Source organism: Ochotona curzoniae, unplaced genomic scaffold (assembly GCF_017591425.1).
Source record: "Ochotona curzoniae isolate NIBS_2020 unplaced genomic scaffold, NIBS_Ocur_1.0 contig_46, whole genome shotgun sequence".
In the NCBI taxonomy this organism is placed as follows: Eukaryota; Metazoa; Chordata; class Mammalia; order Lagomorpha; family Ochotonidae; genus Ochotona; species Ochotona curzoniae.
In genome coordinates this window covers 4,103,386-4,126,472 of record NW_024466340.1, presented here as the reverse complement: position 1 = coordinate 4,126,472, position 23,087 = coordinate 4,103,386, and the positions used below count along the sequence as shown (strand labels likewise).

The 23,087-nt window shown below is 51.6% G+C and overlaps 1 protein-coding gene across 1 annotated transcript in view; it reads left to right on the top strand.

The window, feature by feature from the left end:
* Window positions 1–1,140: 1,140 nt before the first annotated feature.
* The window catches only part of RPH3A (rabphilin 3A), a 29,819-nt gene continuing 7,872 nt past the window's right edge, over window positions 1,141–23,087 (top strand). Inside the window, exons 1-11 of the mRNA XM_040986847.1 lie at window positions 1,141–1,211; window positions 4,356–4,367; window positions 6,906–7,052; window positions 14,386–14,515; window positions 15,652–15,738; window positions 16,070–16,235; window positions 17,957–17,995; window positions 18,095–18,232; window positions 18,724–18,810; window positions 20,409–20,648; window positions 22,554–22,633. Coding sequence (XP_040842781.1) covers window positions 1,141–1,211; window positions 4,356–4,367; window positions 6,906–7,052; window positions 14,386–14,515; window positions 15,652–15,738; window positions 16,070–16,235; window positions 17,957–17,995; window positions 18,095–18,232; window positions 18,724–18,810; window positions 20,409–20,648; window positions 22,554–22,633 — 1,197 coding nt within the window. The remainder of the gene's footprint in view (window positions 1,212–4,355; window positions 4,368–6,905; window positions 7,053–14,385; window positions 14,516–15,651; window positions 15,739–16,069; window positions 16,236–17,956; window positions 17,996–18,094; window positions 18,233–18,723; window positions 18,811–20,408; window positions 20,649–22,553; window positions 22,634–23,087) is intronic.

The following is a 23,087-nucleotide window of genomic DNA, read 5'->3' as shown; positions in this document are numbered from 1 at the left end:
CTTTAATAGATGCTGTCGCCCTATTTTCCAAAGCAATGATGCCCTTTTCCTCACCATCACACAATGAACCCAAGGAAAATGGGCCACGCACTGACCTCCTGTGGATTCTGGACTTACATCTGCATCCTCGTCAGTCATAGAATATTTTCATGATTGCCCTAAGAGTCCTTGGAGCCCTTCCTCTCCCTCGGGCCCTGGGTGGCCATTGGTGCACTCGTCTCTGGTAGACATGGCTGTCCTGCACATTGAACAGAAATGGAATCCTACACCCGTGGCCGTTCATGTCTAACATAGTTTCCTTGCACCGTCCCCAGGTGTGCCCACCCACGGGGTAGTGTGCACTAGGGCTGAGCGTCATCTCACACCACATCTGGCTTACACATTTGTCCGCTGGGGAGCATTGCTTTTTTCCGCTTTCCGGCTATCACGAAGAATGCTGCTGTGGTCCTTCACCCACAAGTTTCTGCATGGGCGCCACGAACTTTCATTTCCATTGTAGAGATGCCTTGGCAGGCAGTTGGTGTGTTGTGTGACCACCCTGTCTCTGATCATGGTGGGACTGTTTTTGTAAGCTGGAGCACACTGCACATCTCTCCCTGTGTGGACAAGACCAGGCTAGATCTAGGGCAGGTGCAAGGTGGCCAAGGAGGCCATGATTCTGCAGGCCAGGGTAGTGGTTGTTTGGGTCATTGTGGCAGCCGTGCAGGCTGACAGCGTGGTCAGACTCCAAGTCCACCCTGAAGATTGGACCAAGAGGATTTTCTTCTGACTTGGATGCAGGGAGTATTTAAGGATAAAGAGCCATGCTGGGAAGGGACTTCAGAGAAAGAACTCAGGCAACAGGCTGCAGGAAAGCCTGGGTTCGAGCTGAGAACTCTTACTTCGATTCTCCAGGCTGTGGAGCCTTGTGGCAACAGGGGCAGGGGAGGGAGGACTTGATTTCTGCAGAGGGCTGTCTGCCCGGGTCCTCTGCTTGTCACAGCTGTACCTTCCAAGGGTGGGGCAGGGTTCCTCCCCTAGCACCTGCAGACCCCGGTGCACGTGGCCTGGGGCAGGGACCTGAGGTGGAAGGAGTGACCACATGGCTGGGTGACGCCCTTTCTGGGTTGCTGTTTTCCAGGGACACGGGACTCCGGCACCATGACTGACACCGTGGTCAGCAACAGCTCTAACCGCTGGATGTACCCCAGTGACCGGCCCCTTCAATCCAAGTAAGTCTCAGGGGTTTGTTGCGTCTGCGAGGTCCTGGCTGTACCACAGTTGAAAGACTGAAGGAAGGAAGGAAGAGCGAGGAGAGAAGTGGAGTTTCCTCCCCTAGGGTAGGGAAGAAGGGACACGCTGCAAGGCTTCTCACGAAAGCCTCCCCCTGACCTTACTGCTTTGCAAGTTTGGGATGAGAAGACCCAATTCTCTTTGCTCCAGATCTAGGGACCTGGAGGAATGTGGGGGTACTGACCAGGTGGGGAAAGCCTAGCCTGGGTTCCCAGCTGCAGCCCCGAACAGATCTGCTCAGACCAAAGGCAAAGCTCTTTCTCTCTTTCCAATAGCAATCAGATGGGGAAGCCAGGCCAAGTCAGAGGTTATAAACCAGCAGGACTCGAGCTGAGACGTCACGTCAAAGTGCAGCTCGACGGCTTCTCTTAAACAACAGGGGACCAAAATGCCACGAGTCTGCAGGTGTTGGCTCGCAGTCTGTCTCCGTGGATTGCTGAAAGTTTCCCAGTTTGCTACAGTCTCCACCATTCCCTGGGTTTATGTCAGTGAGGATTTTAGTGTCGATGTCAGAGCTTAAATTCTGGGAAGAATCATTGCGAATACGGTTATATTAATGGAAGGACTAGATGTCAGAGGTAGAGATTTGCTCTTAAAGGTGGGAAGGATTTTTAACAAAGATCATTTATTATTGCAGATCAAGACTTCTATATCTTTGGTCATTTAAATAATAACTTTACAATTTTTTTTAAATTCATTTTTATCGGGAAGGCAGATATACAGAGAGAAAAAGAGACAGAGAGAAAGATCTTCTGTCCGCTGGTTTACTCCCCAAGTGGCCTCAATGGCCAGAGCTTAGCCGATCTGGAGCCAGGAGCCAGGAGTTTCTCATGGGTCTTCACTCAGGTGCAGGGTCCCAAGGCTTTGGGCTGTCCTTGACTGTTTTCCCAGGCCACAAGCAGGGAGCTGGATGGGAAGTGGGGCTGTCAGGATTAGAACCAGTGACCATATGGGATCCTGGCACATGCAAGGTGAGGACTTTAGTCACTGAGCTACTGTGCTGGGCCAAAAGCTTATTGTTTAATCGTACTAAAGGTAGTAAATACTCAAAATTAATGACTTTTCAATTGCTTTAATCATGGTAATATTTATTTCTTTTGCACATGTACCATGAAAGTGCTGTGGAAAATGGTGCACTGCTATGTATTTCCTCGCAGGTTTTTATCCAGTGACACCCCGTGGAAATTGGCTGCAGCTACTGGCCCACCACGGCCTGAAGTTCCCAATGATTGAAATCTGTTGTCTTTAATCCTCAGTCATAATGATTTGTTTCTTTGAACGCCTGCTCATTTTGTGTGTGAGTGCCATCTGTGAGATCCCAGGGACCTCTCTCTCGAGGTTCTCTTTCTTCTGCCAAGAGTCAGGTGTCCTGCTTGGCCAGGATCATAATAGCTCCCCTCGAGGGGCCCGCTAAAGCGGGCAGGGGAGGTGGTCTCGGGCTCAGCTTCTTGGTTGGCCTCTGGGACACAGAGTTCACGTTTGCCTTGTTTTTCTGCTCATAGCTCCCTATTCTAGACTCGGCCTCCTTTTTCTCTACACGTTAAGAGATAACACTTAATGTGCCTTCAGCTGTGTGCTTCTAAAGTAATTTAAAGCCCAGTTTGGTCATTTTAAGCATAAGTAGATACCCATCACCATCCCTGCAATGAAGATATGAGCTTTGGTTCACTCTCTATTGCTTTAACAAAAGACCCGAAGCCATTTACTTACAAAGAAAAGATGTTCACTGAGATCACGGCTTTGGAGGCAGAAAGGACGTGGGCTGCCATCCGCTGTCTCCCAGGAGCATTAGCAGGAGGTTGGATCAGAAGCAGAGCTGTGGGACTCAAACTGGTGCTCCCACTATGGGATGCAGGCACCGCAAGCCAAGGCATAACGTGATGCGCCATTGTGCTGGTTCCAGCCGGTTTCACTTTTGATAGAAAATCCCAATTTCCCAAGCCCCCCCCCACCACCTCTTCTTGGAGCCAAACTTTATTTTCAGAGGCTAGTCCGTCAACTAAAAAGTGTGTCTCCACAAGATAAACAGTTGCCTGAAGGGTGGCTGGGGTAAAATATTTATTTCATTTAAGAAATGTCACTTAATTAGAGTCTCATCCGTCAGAGTTTCCTGCGGTTGACACGAAGCCAAACAATTTGCTTCACAATTCCATTAGAGCTATTCCAACCGTCTGGATGGCGGTTCATTAACGTGCTCTTCAGCATTCCACGCACATCCAGCTGGCCTGACGGCCGCTGCGCTTCCTTGCGATATTACAATTACTTTCCTAATAAATGCTAATGGGCGAATCACACAGGCCACCCACTCTACGGCAATGTGGTTGTGCTAAGACACCCATTTCTCTAGTCTTTCCCCCATAAACGGAGATATCTACTTGATTAGCTGCAGGCCAGCCAGATATACTTAACAGCCTTTGTGATTTTTCAAATGTCTTCCTCTCCCAGCCTCTTTGAAGCTAATGGTTGTGTCCAAAATTGGTAGCAGGGACTTTGAGACGGAGTGACTGCACCTGCCCTTTGCCTGGTTAGAGAGATGGCTCAGCTTCCCACACTGGGACAATACAAGAAGAGGTGCTGCTGGTCTCCCACACCTGCTATTCTAAGACTGGAAACAGGGAAAGTTGGAACTGAGGCACAAACACAGGGTACTTCCTGCCTGTGGTTGCATGTCTATAAGTGGAGATGCAGATCCCCGTGCTAAGATTGGTGGTGCCTGCTTCCCTACACTGAATGGTTCTGTTTCTCAGGGCGTGGTCCTTCTCCCCCAGCATCAGATGTAACAGAAACTAAGGATGATGGTGACCATGCTATCCTTGGGTGATTTCTCCTTAATTCCCCAAAGCCCCACTCAAATACAGAGGTACTCTTGAGTTAACACTGATTGACCAACCTCATCCAAGTTGGGCACTACACTATCCCAGCTATAGATGTGCCAAGGTCGCCTAAAGACCGGCTGAAAACGGTAGAAATAGATGACCACAATGCCAACGATGTGGTGGTTGAGGCCAGTGTTGGTGTTGTGATAAGATTTCTTTCCTAACTTTGTTCATTCTTTCCTTTCTCTCCCCTTTGCTGTCCTTCAGTGATAAAGAACAGTGAGTATTTTCTGATGCTTATTTTTCCACAAACTGAGTATATGTACTTTTTCTGCTCAAGGTGGCCTGGCTTCAAAGACTGAGTTGTCTAGACCCATGGGGGTCTACGCTAGGTAAAGAAAGAAATTAGCAAATTTTTCCTTTTGAAAAAAAAAATGCCAAGTTTACTTAAACACACACACACACACACACGTACACACATCTTGGGGGCGGGGGGGGGGAGGGGAGCAGGAAATAGATTTAAAAAAAACCCTGCAAGTTTGATAGAAAGAAAAAGCAGTAGGAGATGTTCCTTCGAGGGTCCCTTGTTGGTTCTTGGCCATGACCCTGGGACTCAAGCGGACTCCTGACCGCTCCATGGTCCTATCTCTGCTGTGGTTTTCCTGGGCCGCCCCAGTGATAGCCCGTGCTCATCTGAGATGGTGGTGAGTAGATTTGACCCTGTGGACAGCGTGTATTGTCCCTTGCGACTCAGCACCTCATCTGAGGTCACCCCCATTTTCCTCAGATTTGGAGCTCCTGGCCTTGCTAACTTTTGTGTCTTTCGTTGGTTGGGGTCACAGTGGAACACACAGAGTAACGTGTGTGAGCTTACACAGCCAGACCTGGGCAGAGCCAGGAGAGGAAGCCAGGCTGTGGGATGCTCAGGTCCAGCCCCTCTCCAGCCAGAGGTCAGTTGTGACATCAGAGAAACCCTAGTTCTACGCCACAGGCCTGGGGCTTAAAGACCCCCAGCAGGAGTTTGCTGGGTTGAATGCAGTCCTCTAAGGAGCTAGCCTGAAGAAAATAACATCTGTCTTTAATAAGATCCTGCCACTGGTCAGGGGGACGCGGAGTGGCCATGCAGTGCACACGAGCCCTGAGCAAGGGAGCCACTGGCTTGTCCCAAGGACCCATTGTCAAGCTTCTCCACGCCCTGCTGGTGCACAGCCCGTTCAGTCCCCTGGGAGCACAGGCTTTGATTTGAAAAGCCCATCTCATTTCCCTGTGCTGACTGCTGGAATTAAAACATGAAAATCTGCAGGTGGCCTGCAGTGGCCCGCTGAGACCAATCGGTGACGTTCGACAGCGCTGGATGAGCTGTTTGTCAGCTGCATATGTGTTATGGGACAGAACATGGGGGTGGGGTCTGGACAGATGCCAGCCAGCAGCCTCTGCTGCCTTCTGCTCAGCCTGCAGAGTGAGGCAGAGGTCTGTCCTGGGCAGGGCTGCCTAGGGGCTCTCTGTCTGGCTCAGGCCTGAAGCACAGGCGTGTCCAGCAACATGCACTTCCCATACAGTTGTGTGGGGATGGGTCAGAGGTGTGGGTTGCAGGCTGTCCTTTGTCTGACACACTCAGATTGTGGGCTTTGGAGGGTCTCCAAGGCCCCAGGCCCAGTCTTGCTACTGTTCGGTTTGGGTCATGAGACTACTTGCAAAAGCAGGAAGTCAGTGGTGCAGGGTGGGGGTGTTCAAAAGAGCAAGCGAGGAAAAGGACCTGGTCGGGGGGCAGAAGTGAGGGGAAGGCCATCGAAACACCCATGTCTACAGAGACCCACGCAGGTGGCTGGGCTAGGTCGCACCCAGGGCTCTTCAGAAAGGGAGGGCAGTGGGCTTTAGCCTACAGGTTTCTTTTTCGTCTCTTAAAAGCAATGAGAGACAGAGCGGGCAACTAGAGGACATCTTTTGGCAGACTCTGTGTGCAAGTGAGGTCCCTGCTCTGGGGTGCATTCAGCAAGGTGGGCAGGCCACCTGCTGGGAGGCCCAGGCAGACAAACTCAGGCAATCGCTAAAGGACCCCCATGCCCCAGTGTTGAGGACTTTCCTCAAGGGTGGGCAGGCCCTGCTTCCCTGCTTCTGACCTACAGGTCACAGCCCAGGTGTAGCATGTCACTCGCACGATTGACCTGCTCTATGGGGAAGAGGAACCGTGAGGTTGTGTAGGGACGTGGGGATGCTGTGTGAGGGATTGTGAGGTGGTGGGCAGAATGAGACAGCTGAGTAGCTGATGTGGCTGATGATGTCAGTGTTGGCTTTTTAAAGAGACAAAAGCTCTAGGATCCTCCAGAGCTAGGATTTCAGACATTTGCATAAAACCCAGAGATTTTATAACAGTTGGTGGCAACTGGTTCAAATTGCCTTTAAAAATTTCTGTGTCAGGCAGGCGCTGGGGTTGACTCAGGACCCAGACCTTCCAACCATCTATCCTGAATCATTCCTCTCCCCATTGTAGAAGACTATTGCTCTAGAATCTTCTCTAGACCTCCACTCTCCAGGTTGCCACAAGCTTCCTGCAAATGTTCCTTATAGACTGCCTACCACGTAGTAAGCATGCAATAAACACAAGCTCACCAGAACCCCGAGAGGGAAGTGTGTGTATGTGTGTGTCCCAGTGTGTCGCTGAGCAGACTTTGGCTCTGAGAGCCATGACTTAGGCCAAGGAATTTCTTAGCCAGACAGCTGGGCCTTCCTAAACTCTTGGGGCCACAGCCTCACCGCTTCCCCACGCTGTCTACAGGGCTCCTGTCCAGACTCATACTTTTCCCCATTGCCTTGCAGGCTCCAGGCGGGCTGGTCCATGCACCCGGGGGGCCAGCACGACAGGCAGAGGAAGCAGGAAGAGCTGACGGATGAGGAGAAGGAAATCATCAACCGGGTGATCGCACGAGCGGAGAAGATGGAGGAGATGGAGCAGGAACGGATTGGGTGAGCTCCGAGGGTCCCCAGCCCCGAACTTGGGAGCCACTGGGGCAGGGGGAGTAAGGGGGTGTGAGGAGTAGGGGGTGTGACTCCCCCACCTTCTCTCCAAGTAGACCCTTGTTACTTGGAGTAGGGACTGTGAGTGGACAGTGCCATGAAGATGGGGGAGGAGAAGGTCTCGTGGGAGGGCAGTAGAGGCTGCAGGGGGTGGGGTGGGTGAGAGCGCAGAGTTCCAGCCAACCACAGCTGCATGGAGCTATGCCCTGGCCTGCCAAGGCTGAGTTGGAGGACACAGAGTGAGTGTGGGAGAGGCAAAGAGAATTGGAGAAACCCCAGGGGTCCTCACCTGTCTGCCTCCCTGAGCTCCCTTGTCCCCCCTGGGAGACTAGAGGAAGCAGTGACTGCCCTCTGGGACCTGGCAAAGCCCCAGGCTCTGGTTGTAGCCCGGTGGGTTAAACAGGAGGAGGGAAGGAAAGAGAAAGATTCCGAGGCTAGGTAGGTGGAAGGAAGATGCTGGAAGGAGAGGAGCAGGGCTGGTAAGGAAGTTGTGGGCTGTGTGCATCAGACAGCGAGATCATGTGTGAACAGGTGCACACACAGGAAAGGGAGTGAGAAAGGCAGGGTGTGCATGTCAGGGAGGCACAGACAGGAAAGGGCAAGTGGGGGAGGGAGCGAGAGCTCGGCACGGGTGCAAAGAGACCAGGCATGTGGCCCCCAGAACTGGATCACCAGTGAGAAATGGGGGTGAGGCAGCAAGTGCCTACCTTGTCCCCAAAGCCTCCCCGGCCCATGTGCCAAGGACAGCCACTACCAGCGGCCCAGCAACTGGACAGCGACCATCCTGACCTTGCTCTGTGTCCCCTCAGCATGGACTGATGAACCCTGGGAAGGGAAATGGGGCCCAAGGGGTGCCAGAAGTAGGTGCCTTGGTTGCAATACCTCTGAGATGACTTCACTTGGGGCCAGTCTGGTTAGGGTTAGAGAAGCAGTGACAAATGTCAGCTTCCTGCCATGGTGGGTTCATGCCGGACCCTTCCTTGGCTTCCTTGGCAGGTCACCAAAGGGTTGAATGTGAGGGACTTGCCTGTAGATTTGGGTTTCTGATGTGCTTTTTAACAACATATCTCAGAAGTGGGTGATTCTGCAGGCTGGAGGGATGTGTTTGTGCTTGCATAGATGCGTGTGTGTGTGAGTGTGTGTGTATTTTGCTCATGCTGGAGGGGCCTGGGACATACCAGGGAGACTGTGTCATTTTGGATGAAGCAGCAAGCAAACGCTGGCCTATAGGCTGCCCCTAATTTTTATCCATATTGCCTCCTGCCAGGGAGGCTGGGGAGTTAAGAATCTCCTGGGGTCTAGACGCCCAAGGGAAGTGCTCTGATTCTCTGGCTCCTCCAATCAGCTGCAGTCAGAGGTCTAGACCCTGGGCTGTCTGGGAACAAAGGCAAAGGTACCCCGGTGGACCGAGTAGGTCTCAGCTTGAATGTTCTATAATAGGCCAGCTGCGGGGTGGGGAGGGGGTGATTGTCTTTGCCTTGCCCTCCCCCTACAAACTTGCTGGATCAGGGGAAGGTCTAAAGGCTCAAAGCTGGGCCCCCACATCAAAGGGGCCCATCCCAGCTCTGACTTGCCTGTGTGACCTCAACTCCTCTATCCTGCTGTACCTCAACTTCTTGATCTATAAAATGGGGGTAGCATTAGCCCTGGCTTCTCAGAAAGTGCTGAACCAGCACACCAAGGATGCCCTGGTGCCTGGCCATGCTCACTATGAAGGTGGTTGTTGAACAGTAAAGTTTTCCAGACAGCAAGGAAGCATAAAACCTGCCCTAGAACTGTGCTCCAAGATGCCTTGCTTGGCAAACCCTGGACTTCCAGTGGCTCCTGGCTTTCCCTGAGCAGAATTTGAGAAGCATGGCCCAGATCCGATGTGATGCCAAGGTTTCTGCCTGGTTTCCCAGAACCCTAGAGGACAGTCCTGGAAGCTTCCAGCTGCTGTTGTTCCCCAGCACGCACCCAGGTAGCCGCCCTCGCTGGCAGCATTGCCAGAGGCAAACCTTATGCTATTTGTATCAAATTTGCTGGAACCTGCTGGAATGCCTGTTCCTCCCACACTTCCCAGGGAAAGGATCAGAGCACAGATGGATGAAAGCCGAGGGGAACATCAGACCTGGAGCAGGACTGAAACTGGAGTCTGTAAGGGGTGGGTCCTGTTGCAGAATCTGAAGCTCTCAGGGAGGGGATGGTCCTTTGGGGTCTCATGTTCCCAGCCATCAGATGAATCCGTGTGATTTGCAGGGTCCATTCTGTTGGACCTCGGCAGCACTTGGGGGTCTGTGATGGGTGACCCCCTGCAAGTTCCTTCTTGTTGGTTGTGCCTTCCCAGGCAAGTGAGTTCCTTCCAATGCTATATGAAAGATGCTTGCGTTTGCATCCCTTGTAGAGTCCAGCCTCGAGCTCCGTGAGACTGAGCCGCCTTGCTCCCTAGCTGAGTGACAGCAATCAGGGAGGGGTGAGAAGTCATGGCTCATAAATGTGAGGAAGGTTTGCCATCTTAGACGCAAGCACTTCCTGAACTCGCGGCAAACCTCATCCAAATTAACTCATGAGCTGCTGCTCTCAGTCTACCAAGTAACCATCATCATTCCTGTTTAACAGGGAAGCATCCAAGGCTTCGGTCACCTGTCCCAGGTCCCAGGGGCAAGGTGTACCTTCCTGGTCTGGCTAAATTGTGGAATGATGTTGGTAACCCTGGGGGCTATCTTTCCCAAGTGCCTTTCCCCAGATTGCTGACTCCTGTAGCACCTAGATGTTTTCATCTAGAGACTTAGGTTTGGGTGGGGTAGGGGGCACACTTTGGGAGCTGGGGGCTGGAGCACCTTGTGTGCCAGCCCGCGATTTCCTTATGCTTGCATGAACCTGTCTGTGAGAACTCCACAGGTGCTGCAGCTGGCTTGCAGGCTGCTGTGTCCTGACATTGCCCAGGAAGAAGAGCCCTCCGGGGGCCTGCCAGAAGGCACTGCCTCCTGGGGCCAGCTGTGCTTGGGCTGGAAGCTCCAGGGAGCCCCAGGCTGGGCAGCCAGCCAGGGCTGATTCTGCCCAGGAGGAATCAAACTTCTGTTCCCCATGTGTAGCCCAGCCCTTCTGTCTCCAACCTCCCAGAAGGGAGAGATGACAGTCAGAAGACTCATTAAACAGCTTTAGTTTGCCTCTTCTTTCTCCTCTATCCTGCATTCCCAATGGCTACATTCATCAACCAGCTTATCAGAAAGAAAACTCGGTTGTTCTTTGTTGCTCTCCAACAAGAGACCCAAAACTTAGCAACTTAGAGCAGCATCAGGCTCTCTGGGTTAAGAATTCAGGCAGGACTGTTGGCTGTGGGTGTCTTGTCCTGATGGCATGATCCACATTAGGTTCTCACCATCTGTGTTTTAACACACCTGGTATGAACCAAGGGGAGCAAGACTACTGATTCTCTGGTTAACACAGTAGAAGGGGAAAAAAAAGAGGTACACGCGAGCCTGGGCACAAAAGAAAGGTCTCGTGAGCATTTCTCACCCCTTGCACCCATGAGCCCAACTTGTATGTTATTCTGTGGCCTTGAACGGCATCTTTGCTCTGGTCAACTTTGCTCTGGTCAACTTCAAGCTTCTTTAAATCCTGGAACTCAGCCTTCCAAGGGAAAATGGATTCTGCAGCCTGAACAGACAGTCGCATTGTCCAGCTGTGTTCTGGTTGGAAAGCCTGCCCACGGAGGGTGGGCGGACTCTAGCTGACTCAGTTCTACCCCTGGGGTTCCATGGAGCACTGTTTGGTCAACACAAATATTGCCCAGCACCTCCTGATGAGGAAATTGAGGCCCAGGGAGGCAGGAACCATGGTTAAGCAACATCTGGATTTTCTAAGCCCACATTGGAAGGTCTTTATGGAAGCAATATCACAGAACAGCTGGGGAGGATTTTAACTCAGTACAGGTGGGAGAGAGAGGGGGCCAGGGGCAGAACCAGCTGAGTGGCCATGCATGCACGGTCTGGTGCTGGCTCTTAGTGTGGGGCTGGGAGTCAGATCACACAGATGCCATCCCAGCTTGTTCTTCTTAACTGTGTCACTTGGGCGAATCACGTAACCCCTCTGATACTCCTTTGTCCTCATTCAGTACCTGGAAAAAAGACTACAGTTGCTCCTCTGGCTGCCTCCCATTCAGCCCACTCTAAATAAAAAAAAAAGCATAGAATTCCCCTGACCTAGTGAACACCATGCTTACCAACACAGCACACGGCAGAGTATGGCTGTTCCTCTTGATGTCAGGGCCTGGCTGGGAGCTGCAGTCGCTGCTGATGGTACCCAGCATCACACAGAAGGTGGGACCACATATCATCACCCTGGGAAAATACCCAAATGCACAGTTCACAGTGCAGCGTGTACCAAAGGTGGATTGCTTTCACATCATCATGAAGCTGACACCTTGTCACTCAAAGCATCACGAAGCTGCGGACCATCTGGAGTTCTTCGCTTCTGATGTGGTTGGACACACGGGGAGTGCTCAGCACCTGCTCATGGGATTCTAGGAGCTCTGAGACCACGGACTGCAGGCTGGCTGCTGGCGACTGCCCGCTGCCATCATCATACAGGAATCATTTCCAGGGAAGGGAGACAAAGACAGGGTAGAGGCAGCCAGGGAAAGGCATACGGCCTGCAGTGCAGCGCCCCCAACTTCCTGGAGCCATTCTGCCTAATCTAGGTCATAGCGGAGCTTCCGGAGCCTGCAGGCTGGTTTTGGTTCTTCACTGGGCACAGCAGCTCTTCTCTTGAATGGCACACGGAGGGAAGAGCTGCTATTTATAGCACTGCAATCCGGAGCACTGGGCAGGAGCGAAGGGGAGAGTTGGTGTCAGATGCCTGCTGGGAAGACATGCCTCAGACCCTCTGAAGGCTGTGATGCCCAAATGCCCTCCCCTAGGCTCTCTGCCCCACCCTGCCCTCAGCCTCGTGTCCACAGTAGAGCCCCTGCCATGGTGGAGTAAGCAGTCTGGAAAAAGTGAAAAGTCCTTCCACTTTCGCTGTAGTGTTAGAAATAGAAATCCAGGTTCTCATCTGATGGAAGGGCAAGCCGGTACAAGTGACCAAAATTAACAAGCCAACCAATCCACCTGAGATGAAAACAGGATGCCTGCAGGTGTTGTGGTCACATGGCTGGTGAGCCAGGCTGTAGCCAGGGACCCTCCACCTCCTGCAGCAGCCCCTAGAAGCTTTCTAGACATGTGCAAACTTAGAAGTGCCCTCTCCCCAGACTCTGCATTCTCACATGATCTCTCTGTAATTGACATGAAGTTCCAGAAGCCCTGGTATCGTGCACAGGAAACTTGGGTTCTGGTTTTGAGCCTGGCACTTTCCAGCCTTGTGGCCTTGGGCAGTTTCATGCCTCTCATTCCTTATTGCCAAATGGCACAGTTGTGTCTGCCTCCTCAGGCTGGAGAACTCCGGACCATGCTTGGTTGGGTTGGACCTGGGGATGGGAAAGTAAGTGGCCATAATTCATTCAGTCACTGCTTCAGGCATTATGTGTGATTGTCCTGACTGGGCACTGAGCACATGGGGTGGGGGAAGAGGTATGTGGAGAGGAAAGACAAGGTCCCTGGCCCAGGGGAATCAGAGTTGAAGGGGGGAGTGGAGCCAGAGATTTTTTCCCAATCAGCTCCTTACCTCATGCAGAGAATCTCACAGTTGTTGACAAGGGCATATGGAGAAGCAAGTTCCTGTTAGAGAAAATAGGGTGGGCGGTCAGAGAAAGGGGACATAGCTGTACTCTAAAGGATGAAGATTTGGGCAGGGAAAGTATGAATGTGTGTGTGTGTGTGTGTGTGTGTGTGTGTGTGTGCACATATAGTATAAAGAGATAGCAACATCATTTATATAGTATAAAGAGATAGCAAGTGTGTACATGCTTATGATTGCGTTCATGGTACAAGAAACAGAGGCAGACACAGGATCTAAAACGAACTACCAGGACAATGATTCTCAAGTTCAAGCATGCATCTGAACCACCAAGAAAATATTGTAGAACACACACTGATGGGCTCCACTACTGGATTTGGCTGAGGGGAGGCCCCAGAGCTTGCATTTCTATCAAGTGCCCAGCGAGCACCGCTGCTGCCGGTCTGGCAGCGATATACCAGAGAACCACAGCCCTAGAACCCTAAAGGCAAGACCAAGAGGGAAAGGGACTCAAGGTTCAACCAGGGCCAAAACAGGCAGGGCCACAGGAGCTATGTGGAACAGCATCCAACCCAACACATTGCCATTTTGAGATTGAATGACTTATGTGAAAGATAGAGAAATAAGTCTTCCATCCATTGGTTCACCCCTAAGTGGTAGCAATGATTAGTACTGGCCAAGGCTGAAGCCAGGAGCCTGGAACTCCATCTGCATCTCCCACGTGGTGGCAAGGGCTTAAATACTTGGACCATCTTTTGCTGCTTTCTCGGGCACATGAGCAAGAAGCTGGATCAGAAGCAGATCAGATCAGATGCAACCAACTGGCACTCTAATATCAGGTATCAATGTTACAAGCAGTGACTTAACCTACTGGGCCACAGCACCCATCATGCCAAACAAAGGTTTTTAAGTGGGATGGAGATGAAATGATCCCATTTGTGTGCTTGAAATATCTCCATGGCTGTGGTGAGAAGAACAGATTGTAGAAGGATCTAGATGAACACGGGGAGCCTTTTAAAAGGTTGCTATAGCTGCCCAGGAAAGAGATGGTGATGGATTGGAGAGAAGTGATAAGATTCCAGAAATGTGAGGGAGGTAGGTGTAGCAGGCTACCATGATTTGCTTGGATCACTGAATGCCAGAGGGAGAGGGGTCTAGAAAGTCAGCCATGTTTGTGAGTGAGTGGGTGAGTGAATGAATGAGTGGTCATGCCAGCTCCTGACAATGGGAACAACCCTGCTGGGAAACGGGATGAGAGATCACCAAAGACAAAGAAGCCATTTGAACATCAGAGTTGGCACCAATACAGCAACATGCAGACAATAAGATCGACAGGCTTGGAGCCAAGAAGGCAGATTCCCTGGGGGACATGACATGAGATGAAAAGGACCAGATGCAGTTCGTCATCTGAAGGCAGAACAGGTGGACTTGGACAGATGTGAAAGTGGGTCTTTCTTTCACATTCCCAAGCTGTACCTGAAGTCCATGGCCACATGCCTTTGGGGAAGGTCTGTGGCTGTGATCATATGATTGAGGGTTAGTGACTCCAAGATGGTGAAGACCATCTACCTAGCTGCTGATGGTACCCAGTCCAAGACAGTTTCTAATGCCCTACCTCTGCTTTCAGGCGCTTGGTGGACCGCCTGGAGAACATGAAGAAGAACATGGCTGGAGATGGGGTGAACCGCTGCATTCTATGTGGAGAACAGCTGGGGCTGCTGGGCTCTGCTTGTGTCGTCTGTGAGGACTGTAAGAAGGTATCCTCACCCCCTGCCTCACTTCCTAGCTCAGCACCTGCCGAAGGCCTGAGCTACAATTTGGGGGCCATGGGTATGTGTGTGGGGGTGGAGCTGGATTCCAAAGGGTGGTTGTTAGGATGCACCCATATCCAACTGGCTTCCCAAGCAATGCTGACCCTAGCTTCTTGATACACTCTGTTCTCCTAGACCTGAGCTCCACCCCAGGATGAAACCCAGGGTGGGACCTAATCCATAGTTGATCCTGAGAATAGCCTGGAATGAGAATATGTGTGTGTGTGTGTGTGTGTGTGTGTGTGTGTGTGTGTATGCAGAATCCTTATAGCGTTTTCTTGCCTTGGGTTATGATTCAAAACCCCTATAAAGCCTCCCTCAAGCCAAGTTAGAACCAGCTGAATTTGAGCGCACCAGCTCTTGAAGGGGAATCTCCATATTCTCTCTTTACCCTCAGCTCTCCTCTTAAACCATCGGCAATTGACAACTCCAGGGCAGAATTGCAACTATCACCATGTCTGTTTCCAAGAAACAGGGTCCATTCAAGTGATGGAGCCAGCTGGATACATTCCTAATATCACTTTGCAGCTCCTGCCTGTCATCCCACTTAGCATTTAGAGTAGGATTCTGGGGAACATTTACCTTTCCTGAATAACCTGCATGCTGAAGTCAACCCCAGAGTGAGAATTAGATTTAATTTGCCTTGACTGCCAGGAAATGCAGCCAAAAATACAATGTTCCACCACATAGTCATGGTATTACACAGATAAGTTCCTTATCCTTGGGGACTTGGATTTTTAGTCACAGTCGAAAGTTGGTTCAGAGAACTTGGAGAAAGAAATAAATGAACCAACAAAATGGATATATGGCCTTTCCTCTTAAGAACCTCTTTGTGTAAATTCTGGAAAACTTGGACCCTTCATTCCATTCTTGGGAATGATTCCAATTCTTGTTACTGGAAATATGACTCAAATTAGCATTTTATCCTCCTTGTCCTTGCCTATGGAAGAAGAAGTCAGAACATCTGCCCAGACAGAAGGGACTGCTTGGCTAGTGTCCCCACCTCCGAGTCCCTTTCCCCACCCCTGGAAGCCCGGAGCATGGCCCACCTGAGTGAATGCTGGGTTGTGTTTTGCCCCCAGAACGTCTGCACTAAATGTGGAGTGGAAACCTCCAACAACCGTCCGCATCCTGTGTGGCTCTGCAAAATCTGCATTGAGCAGAGAGAGGTAAGTAGCCAGAGCCCACCTGGCTCCCAAGTCATCCACTCTTCTTTGCTGGCTCCTTCTGCTTGGAATCTGGGAAGTGGGTGGTGCTTGGAGACCAGGGGTTTTGGGTGGGTGTTGGGTGAGGAAAAAGTCTAAAAGGAAGCAGCCCAGTTGTGACTGCTAGCAGGATGACCTGGTATGGAGGGAAGGAAAGTCCTCCCAGAGTCTGTGACCACCTTCATCCTCCTCCTCCTCCTCCATGCATTACTGTCTAGCTTCCAGTCTCCCTTCGTCCTCATGCCTCACCTTCTGTGTCTTCCTCTCTCAGCATCCTTACTTCCTCTTTCCTCAGGTCTGGAAGCGTTCTGGAGCATGGTTCTTCAAAGGCTTCCCCAAGCAGGTCCTCCCACAGCCTATGCCTATAAAGAAGACCAAACCTCAGCAGCCTGATCCTGAATCTGCTGGCTCTGAACAGCACGCCCCCGAACCCAGGCCCTCTGCACGTGTTGCAGCTAGAGGTAGGACAATGCAAAGTCTTTTTCAGCACCAAGGACGGCGCCCAGGCAATCGGTCTCCCTACTGGATGCCTAAAACTCACAACTGTCTTTTTAAAAATGAAGGGACAAAAAAGGATTTATTTATATTTCTTTGAATGTCATAGATCCTCTATCCACTGGTTCACTCCCTAAATGACCACAACAGCCAGAGCTGGGCCAGTTTGAAGCCAGAAGCCAAAAACTTCTTCCAGATCTCCCATGTGGATATAGGGGCCCAAGGACTTGGGCCATTTCCCACTGCTTTTCTAGGTACATTATCAGGAAGCTGGATTGGAAAAGGAGCAACCAGAATTCAAACTGATGCCTGTATGGGATGCCAGAACTACAGGCAAAGACTTAACTTGCTATGTCACAGCACTGGCCCTCAATAACTAGGTTGGTGGACCTAGGATTGGAGTCTTATGTGCTCTTCAAGCTTACCGTAAATTCTCATGAAAGGTGTGACAAAAGCTGTCAGAAGGCTTTGGTCATTCCTGGTGGAATAGCTAGGGCTATAACAGTGATAGAAATAAAAACTAACAATACAAAACAGCACTGATACAGTGATACAGCACTACCTCTAACGCCAGCATCCCACATGGGTACCGAATCATACTCCGGCTGATCACTTCTGATGTACTTTTCTGTTAATGACCAGGGGAAAGCAATGGAGGATGGCTCAAGTGTTCGGGTCAGTACCACACATGTGAGAAATAAAATCCTGGCTTCCAGGCTTTGGCCTGGCCCAGCCTGGACCATTGTTGCCACTTGGAGAGTGAACAGGTGAATGGAAAATACCCTTCACTCTAACTCTGACTTTCAAATAAATAAATAATATATTTTTAAAAAAGTAATAGAGACTGCCACCACCAAATTATACAGCAGAACCTGGGGGAATTGGGGCTTCTTGGGAGCTCCTTTCTAGCCCTGGGTTGTGCTGGACAAATTAAAAGTAAAGATAAATAGAAAGGAAATTAGTAAAAGAAAAATACAATTACTATTGATAGCATCTCTGCGATCCTGCTATTATTATGAATTATTAAGATGATGAATAAAAAGGAATAGTAAAGCTGTTAAAAAAAAAAAAAACAAGCACAATGAAACATACTGCAATTGAAACAGACCACTAAGATCCAGTAAAACCCTTACAATAATTTCGATGAATGCTGACAGCTTTCTATTCTAAATGAAGATTGCAGGGTGAAATATAGACAGTACTTCTGCATAGTGAAAGGTCTCCAAATTGAAGTGTCCAAGTCTGTCTCCCGTCAGCTGACTTCCCAAGATACCCACCGTGGGCCTGGCACCCGAAAGGCATTCTGCCAAGCTGTCCTCCTGCCTGGGCCTGAATAGTCTCTGCTCTTGCAGAAAATCACCAAAGTGCCAGCAAGCAACAGTGCATTCCCCGGCAAGTTCCTGGATTCTAGCAGACAGTCCCTTTTCCCGGCCAAGCCTTCTCGCTGTAGACCAGGATGAACATACTGCCAGCTGCACTTCCTCTAATCTTCTCTGTGTGTGTGGGTGTGCTAAGGAAGTAATAAGGGTTTGTAAACAGGAGTCAGATCAAAACAGAAGTGGAGAGACCTCGGTTTTGCAAGTGGTTCTTGGTCATGATGGATGAGTCCATTTAGGGACATTCCCTAAGGAATGGCTCTGCAAATGCTGGGAAGCCAGGGCATCCTGTCATTCAGTGGTCCTCCCAGGTGATGCTGAAGAAAGGAGCGGCCCAGGTCTGAAGCCCCGTGGGATCCGCTGGCTCTGTCATACACCCCAGAGCAGGGATCTGTCCATCCCCACCCTCCATGGCCCTTTCTCCACTAAGTTTACTCGTCTCCTTCCAGGCCCAGATGCGGCCTCTGCTCCTGGGAGAGGAAGCTATGGGCCTCCAGTGCGCAGGGCCTCCGAGGCACGAATGAGCTCGTCCGGCCGAGACACGGAGGGCCCCGGGACTGCGGGAGATGCCAGTTGCAGCCCAGCAGGTAAGAAAGATGGGAATATCCCAATCTGTGTGCTGGAAAAAGAACTGAGAAAGAGCATGGGAGGCAGGGCATTTTGTTTTTAAATTTACATATGAATATGTATTCAGTGGTTCCAATTAGCGTATCCTAATGGTAGCTATTTGTGGAGTACCATGTGATATTTCTGTACCCATATAATTATACATTGTGCAAACTAGGGTCAGCCTTGCTGTCTCTCCAAACATGGGTTTCTTTGTGATGAGAACATTCCAAATCCTTTCTGGGAGCTTCTTTGATACACAATGCAATGTCATTTTCTGCTATGCACTGTTGGCATGGACCAGAAGCGGCATCCTAGAAAGACAGGACAGAGCTGGGGGGATGGAGGGCAGTGCTGCCTCCAAGTGAAGCCCTCTCCCCCAAGCCACTTCCACGCTTCCTCCTGCTATGTTTGTGTGCGTGCGTGGAACGGTCATGTCATAACCATTTCCGTTCCCGTCTTTCCCCTGCAGGTTTAAGACGCGCCAACTCAGTCCAAGCCTCCAGACCTGCCCCAGCCTCTGTGCAGAGCCCAGCACCACTTCAGCCAGGGCAGACAGGTGCCTCTTCCCACCCAGTCCCCACCTGCCACACTGCCACTCAGCTGTCACCCCCAAACCTCCCAGCCCTGTGTGCAGAGCCCTGGGTGTTAGGGCAGAGCTGGGCCTTCGCGCTAAGCTCCTCAAAGACCCAGAGAATGGGGAAGTCCCTGGACGGGGCAGAGCAGGAGCCCGAGGAGGTGGGGAGTGTCTTACCCAGCACACCCACCTGGCCTGCCTGCTGGCCCCCGTCTCCCACCGCCCTGGGAGCTGCCAGGATTCGTTCAGCTCAGCCTGTGCCCTGATATTCACCAAGTGAAGCCTGGATGTCACTCCCTACTCCTGAGTCCAGAACTCCAGGTAGTCCCCACACCTAGATGGCACACAGAGAAAATGCCAAATGGATGTGAGTTGAAGAGTACAGGTGCCTGGGTTCAAGTCCTGCTCTTTGATTTTCTGGTGGTGTGACCCCAGGCAAGTCACTGAGCTTCCCTGAGCCCCTATTTCCTTATCCATAAAATGGGAATGATACCAGGACCTGCCTCATAGCATGTGCAATGTGTTAAATCTATGTTCAGTGGGACCACATGTATAGTTTCCACTAATCATAGCAATGACAGGTATGTGGCTTTCTAATGCACCAGGTACTGGGTGTGTTTCTTTGAAAGGCAGATTGACAATGAAATGAAGGGTCAGAAGGAAAGAGATCTTCCATCCACTGACCCACTCCTCAAATGACTGTAACAGCCAGCACTGGACCAGGCTGGGGCCAGGAGCCAGGGGCTCCATCTTGGTCTTCCTACACAGGTGCAAGGCCCAAGCACTTGAGTCATTCTCTGCTGCCTTTCTAGGTGCAGTAGCAGGGGGTTGGATAAAAAAAGCAGAGCAGTCGGGACAAAAACCTGTGCCTTGAAACAGAGTGTTGGCATGGCAAGTGGATGGGCCACAAAACTGGCCCCAGCCAGGCTCTGTTCAGGTCAGTTTTTTCAGATTTATTTATTTTTATTGCAAAGTCATACATACAGAGAAGAGGAGAGACAGAGAGGAAGATTTTAAGCCCAATAATTCACTCCCCAAGTGACCGCAATGACCGGCGCTGATCCAAAGCCAGGAGGAGCCAGGAACTTCCTCCAGATCTCCCACACAGGTGCAGGGTCCCAAGGCTTTGGGCCATCCTTGACTGCTTTCCCAGGCCACAAGCAAGGCGCTGGATGGGAAGTGTGGCCACTAGGATTAGAACTGGTGCCTATATGGGACCCTGGAGCATGCAAGGCAAGGACTTTAACCACTAAGTTACCATGCTGGGCATCTCAGGTCACTTTTTAAAGATGATACTGTCCACTGTGAGAGCGTTCAGATCATTCCCATTCTTTGACTGAGAAAAACCAAGTCTCAGAGACACTAGGGAACTTGCTCCAGGCCACATAGCTGAGGTCTGAGCCCAGACTGGCTGGAACCACACCCCTGAGAGGTTGACTTTGCCCGTGTCTGCCTCAGCTCCATGGCGTGACCTTTGGGCCCTGGGAAGAGCCTGGAAACCTGCATTTTGAAGCTTCTCTGATTGTGGCTGAGGATGCAGGATTCAGCCACCTCCTTCCTGTCGCCTTGTCTCCCTGTAGAGGTGACGCCTGGTGACCTTGGCTCTGCAGGGACCGCCGCCCCACCCAGGGAGGAGAGGACAGGAGGAGTTGGGGGCCTCTCGGCAGCTGGAGCCAGGGACGAGCGAGCAGCCCATCCACCGGGCCCCCATTCCCAGGTCTCTGCCGCAGTCCCACAGCCTGCTGGGACCCCTGCCCGCCAACAGCCGCCCCCGGAGGAAGAGGACGAGGAAACCAACAGCTATGATTCGGATGAAGCAAGTAGGTGACAGGCTGGGAAAAGTCACTTTGAGGACCACCCCGGGGCAGTGCTGCCCTCTTAGACCTCCTGCTTTGCTGCACTTTGTAAGCCCAATTACCCGATTACCCCTTCTTAAAATGCAATTGTGAGATTCATAGAGCAGAAGTGCTTTGGGAACATGCTGCTAACCTCAGCGTGGCTGCCTCAGTGGCCGTGGAGTGTGCTGCTCGGTGGCCTTGTGCGCTATCCTCCCTGTGCTGTCAGAAGATAGCAGTGGACTCCCAGGTCACCTTCTGGGTGCACATGCTTTCCTAGACCTGCAACTCTTTATCACACACCTCCCAAAGTTGGCCTTTTACTACGTGATTGCATGTGTCTTTGAGTCCTATACTGGGTCCCTCTCCTGTACACACACACACACACACACACACACACACACACCAGATATTTCTTCCCCCGCTGTGGCTGGTGACCACACAGGGAACTGGAGGAAGGTGGGGCTGGCAGGTGCATCGGGGCAGAAGCAGTCTGAACACGCCCCTACCCCCAGAAGAAACAGACTGTCAGCCATGACCATGACTGCAATCGTCACGTCTTCCCTTTCCACTGGAAAGCAGCTTAGGAGCTCTGGTGCCAGCAGAGGGCAAACTGAGACCCTCCTGGGCACAGGTTTCCAAAACTCAGAATGCCTGTGTCAGCCAGCATTCTGCACCCCTGCAGCCTCGGCTCCCAGGGACAGGGTCTGCTGAGCCCTCGGACCGTGCTGGGAGATGGACAGTACAACACTGCAGCTCACAGGGTCTTCCACGGGCACCTGGGAAGAGACGCTCTGGCGGCTCCCACTTTGCAGACTGGGACATGGGCTGTGAGAGCTCTTGGGAGTTGCCCAAGCTCATGTGGCCTGTGGCATAGGGTCAGAGGTGAGGTGTCAACTGCCCATTCTGCCCCCTGGGCTCGCCCTTGGAGCAGCAGTCCTGCAGCCTTGGAGGAGAGAGGGCACATCTACCCCTTTCATCTCCGCCCACTGTGGTTCATTTCTGCGCTGCAGGTACCTCCCCATCTCTTCTCATCCTGGTCCTCACCCTGGGCCTGCAGCCACTACTCCTCCCACGCACCCCAGTGGACGGAGTGTACCCTCTTACCCTCATGCTGTTCATGGCTTAGCCAGGCAGTTTGTTAATGAGCCTATCCCATGCTGCTTTCTCCTCCCACCATCAGGAACACCAGGATTTAAAAAAAAAATGCCCAGCTGAGCTAACATTGCAGCAGAGACAACACACCAGCAAGTTCATTTCAAATAAATAGAGAACCATGGAGGAAATAAAATATGATGGATGAGGATGGGTAGGTGGGGGAGCTGCTTTAGATGGAGAGATCAGGGAGGGCTTCCTTGAGGAGGAGACATTTGGCTGGAGAAGCAGCACGAGAAGGTGCCAGCCACAGGAGGACCCAGGGGGAGAGTTTTGCTGGCAGAGTGGGCAGCAAAGCTTAAGCCTCATGTATCCCTTCTGCAAAATAAGTCAGCTTTGTGAAACTCACAGCAAGTGCCATGGCAAGGTCATGTAAGCTCTCCGTGAGCTCCTCAAAACCCCTTGTCAGTGAGCACCTACTGCGTGCCTTGCACTGCACACAGCAGGAATGCAGCAGGCCATGCAACAGGCCAGCCCTCGCCCTCATGGCACTGCCAGTCTAGCAGGACAGGAAGCCATTCAGCAGGCAGGTGCACCAATGATGAGCAGACCCAGGTGTGCTGAGGGCCCCAGGTGTGCTGAGGGGCCCAGGTGTGCTGAGGGGCCCAGGTGTGCTGAAGAACCCAGGTGTGCTGGGATGGATGCCCAGGGCAGGCATGGAGTCCCCCGTCTTGCGCAGTTTCATGGCTCAGGAAGTGCTGAGTGACTGAATGAGGGTTCTGTTGGTTCCTGCAGCCACCCTGGGCGCCCTGGAGTTCAGCTTACTGTATGACCAGGACAACAGCTCCTTGCAATGCACCATCATTAAAGCTAAGGTGGGTATGGGCCAGGGGGCCTGGCTGGTGGGGTAGCGGGATCTCTGAAGGAGGCCCAGCTTGTCTGCCTGGCCTGTCTGGACCTTGTCTGTCTGTGGCAGTGACCATGACAGTGGGAAGAAGAGGACAGTTGGTAGCTATAGTGAGTGCCTGGGGAATGAGTCCCCGGTGTGCTAAAGGCCCGTCTCTGTGCCAGTTCAATTCCTGGCTGCTCCACTTCCAATGTAGCTCCCTGCTCATGTGCTCGGGAAAGCAGCAGAGAATGGCTCAGTGTCTGGACCCACACTTGGATGGGGTTCTATTCTCCTGGCTTTGACTTGGCTCAGCTCAGTCCTAGTTGTTGTGGCTATTTGGAGAGTGAACCAGTAGTTGGCTAATCTCTCTCTCTGTGTCTCTCCCTCTCCATTACTTTGCCTTTCAAATAAATTAATCTTAAGGAGAGAGACCTTGCTCA